The sequence below is a fragment of the Dermochelys coriacea genome, chromosome 24, assembly GCF_009764565.3.
Source record: "Dermochelys coriacea isolate rDerCor1 chromosome 24, rDerCor1.pri.v4, whole genome shotgun sequence".
Taxonomy (NCBI): domain Eukaryota; kingdom Metazoa; phylum Chordata; order Testudines; family Dermochelyidae; genus Dermochelys; species Dermochelys coriacea.
The window spans coordinates 14,510,714-14,522,337 of record NC_050091.1 but is presented as its reverse complement, the minus strand read 5'-3'; the positions used below and the strand labels follow the sequence as shown (position 1 = coordinate 14,522,337).

At 52.9% G+C, this 11,624-nt stretch overlaps 1 protein-coding gene and 1 long non-coding RNA gene across 2 annotated transcripts; one reads left to right on the top strand and one right to left on the bottom strand.

The window, feature by feature from the left end:
- Positions 1 to 4,305: 4,305 nt before the first annotated feature.
- On the bottom strand, positions 4,306 to 5,848 carry LOC119847603 (interferon-inducible GTPase 5-like). The gene is made up of 2 exons (XM_043502301.1): positions 5,305 to 5,848; positions 4,306 to 5,242 (listed from the first exon to the last, which is right to left on the bottom strand). Exons 1-2 carry the CDS (start codon positions 5,732 to 5,734, stop codon positions 4,863 to 4,865), a joined length of 810 nt encoding a protein of 269 aa, XP_043358236.1. The 5' UTR covers positions 5,735 to 5,848; the 3' UTR covers positions 4,306 to 4,862.
- Positions 5,849 to 7,584: 1,736 nt separating this feature from the next.
- On the top strand, positions 7,585 to 10,452 carry LOC119848114. Its single transcript, XR_006276871.1, has 3 exons — positions 7,585 to 8,254; positions 8,961 to 9,049; positions 9,628 to 10,452. It is a non-coding gene; the product is annotated as an uncharacterized LOC119848114 (long non-coding RNA).
- The last annotated feature ends 1,172 nt before the right edge of the window (positions 10,453 to 11,624 follow it).

Here is an 11,624-nt window from a genome sequence, read left to right as displayed (position 1 = left end):
GCATCCAATGAAGTGAGCTGTAGCTCACGAAAACTTATGCTCAAATAAATTTGTTAGTCTCTAAGGTGCCACAAGTCCTCCTTTTCTTTTCTGCTGTACACAGGCTCAGTGCTCGTGAGTGGGGAAGTACTGTCTTTTACATGCGCTCAAGGGTGGCGTTTAATTTTCCCAGATCACCGGGTGGGGGCTTGAGCTGGTTCTGTGCTGTGTTGTTAAGAGGGACTCCTGGTTTTTGAGCCCAGCCCTTGTTGTTGCCGACTCCACCTGGTTACAGAATCATGAACTCTTATCATTTCATGAAAAGAAAAGGAGTACTTGTGGCACCTTAGAGACTAACAAATTTTCATTTCATGGTCACCTTCACCCAAGCTGCCTTCCACCTTCAGATTCTCAACCAGTTCCTCCGTTTGTCAGAATCAAACCCCGAACAGCCTCTCCCCTAGTCACTTTCTCCACCTCCTGTAATAAAAAATTTGTCTCCGGCAAAGCAGGTCACTCTCCCATGGGAACCTGAGCTTCCACAGCCAATCAAGTCTCACTCGCCCTTTCCTCTGCAAACACAGAGTCAGCTCAGCCCAGAGAAGTTGGGCTCTGCACCATGAGGCTTCCCCAGGAACGGCTCCCAGATGGGCCAAGACCCCCTAAGGGACAAATCCCTGCAGCCCCTTGTCCTCATTCACACCTCCTCTCCTTGGGGATCTTGTGAGGGCTGTAGGGCAAGAGCCCTGTTCCTGCTGGCTTTAGGGGACAGATGGCTGGGGGTATCTGGACAGCAAGAAACCTGAAGGAAGAGCAGGGACATATTCCCACCAGTCACTGCTGCTCATGGGAAATACGCTCTGTGCATCCCCCCAACTAGCCACAAGGTGTCACTGCTGCTCCCAAGGTAGGGAGGGGTGGGGGAGAGGACACACTCTGTGCATCCCCCCAACTAGCCAGCAGGTGACACTGCTGCTCCCATGGTAGGGAGGGGTGGTGGGGGAGGACACACTCGGTGCATTACCCGGACTGGCCAGCAGATGTCACTGCTCCTCCCATGGTAGGGAGGGGGGGTGGAGGAGGACACTGGGTGCATTACCAGGACTGGACAACAGGTGTCACTGCTGCTCCAATGGTAGGGAGGGGTGGTGGGGGAGGACACACTGGGTGCATTCCCCGGACTGGCCAGCAGGTGTCACTGCTGCTCCCATGGTAGGGAGGGGGGGAGGACACCCTCTGTGCATCCCCCCAACTAGCCACGAGGTGTCACTGCTGCTCCCATGGTAGGGAGGGGTGGTGGAGGAGGATACTCTGGGTGCATTACCAGGACTGGCCAGCAGGTGTCACTGCTGCTCCTATGGTAGGGAGGGGTGGTGGGGGAGGACACACTCGGTGCATTACCCGGACTGGCCAGCAGGTGTCACTGCTGCTCCCATGGTAGGGAGGGGGGGTGGAGGAGGACACTGGGTGCATTACCAGGACTAGACAGCAGGTGTCACTGCTGCTCCAATGGTAGGGAGGGGTGGTGGGGGAGGACACACTGGGTGCATTCCCCGGACTGGCCAGCAGGTGTCACTGCTGCTCCCATGGTAGGGAGGGGGGGAGGACACACTCGGTGCATTACCCGGACTGGCCGGCAGGTGTCATTGCTCCTCCCATGGAAGGGAGGGGTGGTGGAGGAGGACACTCTGGGTGCATTACCCGGATTGGCCAGCAGGTGTCACTGCTGCTCCAATGGAAGGGAGGGGTGGTGGAGGAGGATACTCTGGGTGCATTACCAGGACTGGCCAGCAGCTGTCACTGCTGCTCCTATGGTAGGGAGGGGTAGTGGAGGAGGACACAGTGGGTGCATTACCCGCACTGGCCAGCAGGTGTCACTGCTGCTCCAATGGTAGGGAGGGGTGGGGGGAGGACACACTCGGTGCATTACCCGGACTGGCCAGCAGGTGTCACTGCTGCTCCCGTGGGAGGGAGGGGTGGTGGAGGAGGACACACTGGGTGCATTACCAGGACTGGCCAGCAGGTGTCACTGCTGCTCCCATGGGAGGGAGGGGTGGTGGAGGAGGACACACTGGGTGCATTACCAGAAATGGCCAGCAGGTGTCACTGCTGCTCCTATGGTAGGGAGGGGTGGTGGGGGAGGACACACTCGGTGCATTCCCCGGACTGGCCAGCAGGTGTCACTGCTGCTCTGAGGCTGACACGCTGCGGGATGGGGAGAAGCGGAGCCGGGTCAGTTCTAAGGTCGGATTTCCAGACGCGTGCAGGGCGCAGCAGCCCCCATCAGGAACAAAGAGGATTTCTCCGTCCCCCCGGGGAACGAGGGGAGCTGCTGGATGCCGGGTGGTTTGGAGAATCCGGTGAGAATCGCGCATCTCGTGAGCGTGGTGTGGCCGCCCCAGTGGCCGAATCGTCCCTGCTGTGTGGCCAGTCTGGGTCACGTTTCCTTCATTAGCAGAGCAGTGACACCCGGTGGCTAAGCAGGGTAATGCACAGAGTGTATTTCCTAGGTGGAACAGCAGGGACTGTGCATTGCATGTTTCTGCTGCTTCATTAAGTAATAAAATCTGAAGTTAGAGCAGTTGCACTGGGAGCCAGGACTCCTGGTTTCTATTGCGAGCTCGATGTCTGTAGCTGTTGTGCAATCTTGAGCAAGTCACTTATTTTCTCTGTGCTGCACTTTCCCCCTGTGAAAGGGGGAATCCTGCTCCTTTGAGGTCTGTAACACAAATCGCGCCAGCTCCACTGGGATCAGCGCTGTGCCCAAGAGGGCTGACAGGGTTAATTTGTACGTAGAAAGCTCTGTGGTGAAAGGCTCAGGAGAGAAGAGTTCATTATTAGGCAGGAATTATGGGGCTGTGGGAGCAAGACAAACAGTTCACAAAACAGTGACAAATCATGTGTAAGGGGAGGGAACCTTAATTTTGTCTTATGATTTAAGAACAAACCTGAGTATGTTACCGGGAGATTCTTCCCCTGAGACTCAGGCAGCTTTCTGTGATTCCCAGACCAGCCTGGATTCTCTCCAAGGTCCGATCCTGACCTCATCCACCAGGGATCCGAGCACTTTCCAGTCGGGTGTGAACCGAGGTGACTGACATCTGTCATGTGTGATTCGGTGCCTCTCATCCTCTTTTTGCGCTGTGTGTGCAGTGGGGTGGTTTGTTCTGGGAGGTGTCACAGGCTGGCCGGCCCTTTAAGGCAAGCCAAGCTCAGCCTGGCCTGTGAGCTGGCAGCTAGTCCCGCTGGTGGTGATAGGGCAACTTAATGATCATTAGTGACCCCAGCTGGGCCAGGGCCAGGAAAAGACGATACAAGGGAGGGGGAACCCAGTTAGGGGCAGACCCAGGAGGGAGGAGTGGGAGTCCTGGGGCCTGAAGTCCATGAGAGAGGCAGGTACCAGAGGGAGCTCTCTGCTGGCTTCTGCTGGAGGGCAAAGGGACTGAGTGAGGCCATAGCTCATTTACATATCAAGTGTGGATGGTTTGGGGACATGGGGGTTAAATGTGGCTATGTTTTGTAGTTGGGCTGATACTCTGGAGAATTCCCTCCTGGGAACCAGCTGGGCAAAGCCTGAACAGTGACTGGGTTCAGGGTCTACGTTCACCTGAAGACTCTGGTGCAGCCTCCCTGTCCTAGCTGCTGAAATCATCGTAAGAGGCGAGCCCCAGAACGGTGGAGCGGTGGCAGCGTCAGGTTTAAGGTCCAATGGATGTGTTCACGCACAGGTTTACACCCACTTCTGACATCATCAGAGCAGGATGGGGGTAGAGCCCCAGGGACCCTGATTCTCCTGCCCTCCTGCAGCCACAGACTGTGAGCCAGGGGCTGGCAGGCAGAACAAACTGGATCAGCCGCTCAGGGGCCAATTGGTCGGGGCTGTGACAGATGCGCCCTGAGACAGTAGATGGGGGAAGGTGTTGAACTGTAAACATTTGTCCCAGCTCACCCCGTCCTTCCTCTTTCCTCTGTCAGCAAAGTTCTTCTGTTTAATCCTCTGTTGACTGTGCTGGTGGGTGGGTGCAGATTTGCCCAGCAAAGATGCCCAGAGGGGATACAGGTTCCCAGATTACTGGGTGGGGGCTCGAGTCACAGTTAAGGAACTGCAGAGAACCCCCCAAGGTAAAGACCAGACCCTTGTTGCTGGCGACGCTGCTGCTTCAGGGTTTCGCTTCTTCTCCTCACAAACACCCTACAGATGCATTCCTCTGCCCTCGTTAAACCCCCAATTAGTGACACTTGGAGGGAAGAGCTCCTGTCTAGTCAGAGCAATGCCCATAAACTATAGGCCTTTAGCAGTGGTGAAATTCAGAGACGGGCTCTTAGTCCAGATTAAATGCAAGTTTATTATAATTGAAATATTAAATCATTTCTACAAGACAAGAGGGGCCCATTCTGGGGGGGTGAAAGAGGAGCAGAACCGGACCGTGAATCATTATGAAAAGAAAAGCAACAAATCAATGGGTCATTGGGGGAAGGCAGAGCCTGGCACGTTGGCTATTGACTGGAATAGATATGGCCAAACATTCCACCCAGCACAAGCACATAACCTTAACTCTGTCCCCATAGTAATGCTAGGAGAAACACCCCTCTGGGGAAGGAACGGCCCAGAGAATGTGTGTCATCATTTTTATAGTGGGTGGGAGACCTCAGTGGAAATGGGTCTCAGAGCTCAGTTATGGTGAAGTTTCCCACCTGATGCAGAAAGGCAGCATTTTTCATGAGACTTCCCACAGCTTTGAGCTCCAAGCTCCAGCGGGGACAGGGTCTTTCCTTTGATCCTTGCAGCCATGTCCTGACGTTTCTTCCTTTCAGGGGCTGCGGGTGTTTTCGTGCTGTTTCTCTCAGTTTGAAACGTCTCTCTCCATAGCCACCTCCAGAACTCATAGAGTGTCAGCAGCATCATCATCCAGGAAATTCTGCAGCATGATCTTTATGGTAGGGAGCGAAACTGCTGCAGGTACCACGGAACCTACCACAGATACAAAATTAAACAAATATGTAGAATATTTCACTGCCCCAGCTGCGCACTTGGTCAGTAGCTTCATTACAAGATCTTGTGTTATTGCCTCACTCAGTGGGGACTGTCTAATGGCCTTCAGGTCTGCAATGGGCTTGTTAGCCTGTCTAGCAAGAGTAGTGAGAGACTTTTCATCAAGGCTGAAATCACTGCAGAACCTTTTCAGGGACGTCACCAGCATGGCGACATCACAAACAGTGGAGAGACCCGGGAGAGGAACAGCAGTGACTCCACGACACCAGACTTTTCAGCCATCTCTCCGTTTGCAGTTGTTCTTTTTTCTTCTTCAAGGTTTCTTTAGAAGCATGGGACTGGGATCTTCTTCCCCTGTCTCTGGATCTCCTGAGCGAGGCTAATGTCATGGCATGCGACGCGGGGGCTGGAGATGGTGATGAAAAAGTTGAAGCGACTGAACTCCACCCGCTTGAAGTATGTGTCTAATTCAAACTTTTTCATTCGGGTCCCTGGCAGATCCCAGACTCTTACATTTGGGTATGTAGGATGTGGGTAAGCAGTGTGCTTCTCTGTCGTTTCTTGCAGCCCTGTCTCGGCAGCACCATCATCTTCATCCCCCAGGCCCCGGATGGCGTTGACAAAGGATGATTTTCCAGAGCCTGCCTCCCCCGTAACAGCGATATTGAGAGTGAATTTACCAGCACCCTCCAGAGCCTCTTTCGGTTTAGCAACTGCTTCAATGAGGTTTTCTTTCCCAAGAGCAGCCTTCAGTTCTTCCATATCTTCTTCAGGTATCTTGGGAAGCTCTTTAGCATCTAACCCAGCTGTTGCAGCTCCAGTGCACTGCTCAGGCTGCCTGGGAAGAAGCAATGAGATATTCCATGTACGGTTAGTTTAGACAGTAGATAGACGTCAGCTCACATGTGAAGGTGCAGTGGGACTTTGGGCAGGAACAGGGAGAGGCAGAGTTAAGGTGACACTTTCGTCTAACCACAAGCACATTACCTTAACTCTGCCCCTATAGTAAGGCCAGGAGAGACACCCTCTGCTTTTCTGTGGACAGAAGGGCCCAAACAACGTGTGACATGTGAAATCACACAAAAGGGGTTGTATTTTCTCTATAGGAAGCCAAAGAATTCCCTTAGAGAAAGAAGAAGATTCCCATGAAGTGTTTGGAATGGTTAATAGCTCCCAATCAGCCTGCTGGGGCTTCTCCCACCTTGCAGATCTCAGCGAGGCCACAGGGAAGGGAGCAATAACCCCAGGCCCCTCAAGCCTGCTGCCTCTACACCATCTCTGATCCAGAGCAGGAGTCTCTTCCTAGAACTTCCAGGAGAGAGACACAGGGAGTGTGTGTGTGTGTGTGTGTGAGGGCGGGAGGACTGGGTCACGATAAAGGTCTTGGAAGAAGGCAGGGGAATTTTCCTCCCTTCCTGTGACACTGTGTGCATGAGGGGAGAACCTCCACCAGCCTGAGGCTCGTTAGTTCTTCTGTCGACTTGGCCTGCAGCTGTTTGCTTCTGGTGTGTTCAGCAAATCAGGACAGTGTGCGCGCTCTGTGTAAATAGACAAGATCACACCAAGACCAGACCTGTCTTGTATCTTTGATTTCTCCTCCCAGTGCAAACAGCCCCACAAGTACTGGTGAACCACTTGTCCTAAAGGGGCAACAGCGTGAATGGGGCTTTCATTTTAATGATCTCCCTTATTCCATCAATGGCTATTAACCGGGATGGGCAGGGATGGTGACCTTAGCCTATGTTTGCCAGAAGCTGGGAATGGGTGACGGGATGGATCACTTGATGATTCCCTGTTCTGTTCATTCCCTCTGGGGCACCTGGGAGACAGGATACTGGACTAGATGGACCTTTGGTCTGACCCAATCTGGCCATTCTTATGTTCTTTTGTTCCCTGTGGCTCTAGAGAGCCTTTTATGGAGAAATCCCTGCTTGCCAGTCTGTAGGATGGCGTCAGAGATGGTATGAATTGTCCTTTTGGGGGAAAGAGGGAAAGTTAGTTTAGACGAGCTGGAGCGGCTGCTGCTGTTGATGCTGTCACAGGCTGACCCTGCTTCGTTTAAGGCAAATCCAGACAAACACACAGAAAAGGGGAGAGGAAAGAGCAGGAAAAGCAGCTTCTGTCCCTGGCGGTGACTCTCACTTGCAGCCTCATAGCTGGAGAAACATAGGCCCAGCCCATGGTCTGACCGGCCATGCCCGCACCTGGCAAACTCAGGCTGGCATCTGGCTGTTTAAGGCCTTGCTTTTAGCTGCCTTGTTGGTCAGAGGCTCACAGCCCACGTGCAAAACGTAGAATTGTCTTGGCCAGTGAAGCTCAATCCTCAGCAGACAGAGGCAAACGGACAGCGGAAGCACAAAAGCGAGAGGCAGGGGAGCCAGAACAGGGGGTACCAGGGGGCCATGTCCCCCACACTTTTAAAAATGGGAGGATTATGCCCTCCCACTTTAACGGCTGTAAGGGTGAGTGATGGTGGGAGGAGGCAGAGAGGAGCGAGCGGGGCCGTGGTGTTGGGGGGAAGAGGCAGTGCAGGGTGGGGCCTCAGGGGAAGAGGCAGAGTGAGGGCAGGGGCTCAGGGAGAAAGGACGAGGGTGGGATCTTGGGGGGAAGGGGCAGTGCAAGGCCCAGGGGTCTGGGAGTAGGGGCTGCATGGGAGGGAGCACAGTTTGGGTGCTAGTGCCCCCCCCCTTTTAGGGACCTTCGATCACCCCTGGCAAAAGGAGAAATTACATGGAGAAGGGAAATAACCGGGAGGGAGGGGATGTCCACAGGTCAATCAGTCAGGAGAAAGGAATTTCCATTGTCCCTTTGTCATAAACAAGTACTGTTTATAAAGGGGAGATTTCCTGGCAGGTAGTTGGAATGGTTCAGGCTGCAGTACCACTTCCCCGAATCAGTAACGTATTTACACTCCTGTATCCTGCTGGTGGACTTCCCTGTGAATGTTCTAGCCAGAATAGAGTAATGATCCCAACTATGACTCATGGAAGCATGCAAGGGCATGTGACTAGATCATGTGCTCCTGGCCTCCATCTTGTACCTGTACTTTTATGCTAACTAAACTGTGCTGGGGACTTTTGTTTCGAACAATGAAGTGCTCTGCACATGGCAGAAGCTATAAAGGGAGGAAGTGACATCATCACTTAGCCTCACTCCCCCCACAACTCAACACCTGGAAACACCTCAGGAACAAAGACTGAATGGGGGAAGATGGTCATAAGGAGGGAAAGAAGGTATCCCAGCCTTTGTCTGAAAGATCTGCATACTGCTTATACTATCAGGGTGAGACACTGCTTAATTCAAATCCTGTGTAGTTTATAGAATCTAGATTTTGGTATGGTTTTGTTTCTTAAATAATCTACTTTAATCTGTACGCTTAAAACTTATAATGACTTAAAATCTGTCTTTTTGTGATTAATCTGTTTGATATTTTTCACTTAAAACAGTGTGTTGTTTGAAATGCAAAGGGAAATCTGCTCAGGAACAGGGGCTGGTGCATTGCCTCTCCACATTGAGGGAGGGGAGAACTGGGTAATAAATGTACACTGCTCAGGCTTCTGACCAGGGCAGGATGGTACAGCTCTGAGGTCCTAGGCTAGGGAGCTGGGGGACTGGCTGGAGCCTCTATTGGTTCATGAGTGACTAGTAAAAGCATTTGTGTAACTGCCGCTGGGTGTGTCCCTGTTCGTGTATGGCTGTGTAAGTGCCGGACCTGGAGAGGACTGCAGTTTATCAAAGTCTCACAAGTTAAGAGGGGGGGCCAGATTGGTAAACCAGAGGACTCAGTGGTACCCCAGTCCCAGGGAAGTCCATAACAGGAGGTTCTCCCTACTGTGAGGTTCTTACCATTTCCTCTGGATCTCCAGTGCTAGCCACTGTCAAAGACAGGATACCAGAGTAGGGCAGCCTTGGCTTTGACCCTGTCTGGTAATCCCTGTGTTCCAGTGGTGAATTAGGGGATCTGATTATTTTATTGTTACACCTTCAGGGACACAGCTTGGGATCTAACCTTCCTCCAGACCTCCAGCCCTGCCCAGTGCCCGGCTAACACATCAGCACACGGTGTCCTGGGAACAGGTCTGTATTACTGGAAGGTGGTAATGCTCCACCGCTTGCCCCACCCTATGGGCCGCTCCCTTTTCTCTCATTGCAGAAAATAGACCACTATGAACCTAAACAACAAATGCAGATAATACAAACACAATCAAAGATTCAAGCAAAATTACCAAATATAAACATTGACTGATTTTATGGGTAGGCTTTTCTGGAGACTCCTTTTGTTGAATTCTCTGAGCGATCCAACACATGGGCGTGGCAGGCAGAGGTAGAACATAGAGATAAAGGGGGGTTTCCCTACTTTCTCTTACATTTTTTCACCTAGGAAAATGTGACAAAAGTCAGATCGTGACGCCAGACTTTATGAGCAAGACAAGGTGGGTAAGGTGATATATTCTATTGAACCAACTTCTATTGGGGAGAGAAATGAGTTTTTGAGCTGCTGTCAGATGGACACCAGGCTAAACCGAGCCACATGCCGTTCCCTTCCCTGTCAGAGTTTTGTTTGCTGAGAGCACACTGAGAGCCAGCCCCACTTCCTGATATCCTGCCATTTCTGGGAAAAGGGCAGCTCAGACTTTTGCTTTCTGTTTCCACAGGAGTCAGATGCAAATTCATCCTCCAACCTGGCTCCTGAGACTGTATATCCCAACAAGCCCATCCCTGTGATGCACTGCAATCCATTGCCAAAATGCTGAGAAACAGAAAGTGCCAATTTGCACTGTGGGATAGCTACCCCCAGTGCACTGCTCTCTTTGTCGATGCTTAAGCACCAATTGTGGACGTGCTCCACCAACATAAGGAGCATTGTGTGGACATGCACAAGTGATGTAATTACAGTAGTTTATGATCATCAATGGAACTTAAGTTGACTCCACTCTGTAGTGTAGACGTGGCCCAAGACAGGAGACAACAGGTGGAACTCCAATTCTTGAAAGCGGTCAGGAAAGAGCTGACACACACATGCATCCTTCTCCCATTTTTTTTAAATGAGTTAACGGAGAGGATACGCAACATCACTAGAGATATAACCAGGGCAAAACTTAAACCTCTAGCATATCAGTGCCAAGCCTTAGCCACCGATCCACACCACTGTCTGGCATTGGATGTGATAAATTTTGAATGCTTGATCTGATCAATTCCAGAATTTCAGGGCATATTCTAGGCATCAGTGGCCAGAAAACTATTGATTTGGGGGATATTCAGAACATTGAAAGAGGGGGGAAATGGGTGACATATGGAGTCACTCTCATTTTAACAACAGCCATTAGCACCTTGCAGCGTAACAATCCCCTGCTCATCCTTCCACTAGAGTAATGTGTCAACACCCTAAATGACAAACTGTCCCTGTTGGGACCCAAGGGAGAGATATTCAGCCAGCAAGGGCAGCTGGAGGGAGAAGGCTTCATTCATCCAGGGCCATCCTTACCCATATGCAAACTATGCAGCTGTGTAGGGCACCAGGAAATTTGGGGCACTAAATTGCCCCAAATTTCCTGGTGCCTTACACAGCTACGTGATGCTCCAGCGGCCAGCCCGATTCCCCGACCAGCTGAGCCAGCCAGGAAAGCTGCCCCCGCCCCTGCTCCGCCCCCACCCCGCCTCTTCCCACCCCTGCTCTGTCCCAGTCCCTCCCCCACTCCACCCCTTCCCCAAAGCCCCTGCTCCACCCCCACACCACTTCTTCCCACCCCTGCTCCACACAAGACCTGCCCCCACTCCACCCCTTCCCCTGAACTATGTCCTGGGGGACTGCAGCAGGGGTCAGGCGGGAAGTGGAGAGATCCTTCCCCAGCCAGGTCTGCTCCTCTGGCTCCCACCCACACTACCGGTGAGTACTGGGGGGCAGTTCTCCCCTACCCCCAAGTCCCGAGGGGGGGAGCAGGGTGGAGCGGGCTGGGGCCAGGTCACTCCACTTCGTGCTGCCCTGTGAGTGCAGCGTTGGGCCCTCCACTCACCAGGCAGAGGGAAGTGGAATGACCCGGCCCCAACCCGCTCCACCGGCTCGTGCTGGGGGGGTGGTTTCTCCCCTGCCCCCGAAGCCCCAAGCCTGCTCCTGCCCCTCACAGACCTTGGGTGCAGGCTCCCCCACGGATGCCTGGGGCCAGCTCCCCCCAAACCCTGCAGAGGGGCTGTGTAGGGCACCACAATGTCTAGGGACGGCCCTGCATTCATCCTTGCCTCCTTCCTAAACTCCTGCCACCTCAAAGCCTGCTCAAGGCAAGGAGGAGAAAGCACCAGCTGTCTACACCTCCCTTGCCTTATGAGGGGAAGGAAGGTACTTTGGAGCTGGGGAAGACACACACAGATCCAGGTATGGAGAATGGGTGGCCCGAGTGTAATGGGACGGGGGAGCACACATAGACCCTGGCATGGGTGGAGAATGGGGAACCCTGGCAAGAGGGTATGGGGGACACACAGTGCAGGGAGGAGATTGCAAGGCACTGCAGGGAGCCCCAGAAATAGAGGGGGGGACGGGAGGGTGGCACACAGGGAGGAGGTGGGGGGAATGGAGGGGTGCAATGAGCTCGGCCTGCAGAAGTTACAAAACGTGCAACCCTTTAGCGTTATCTCTAATCACTACAAAGAAGCAACC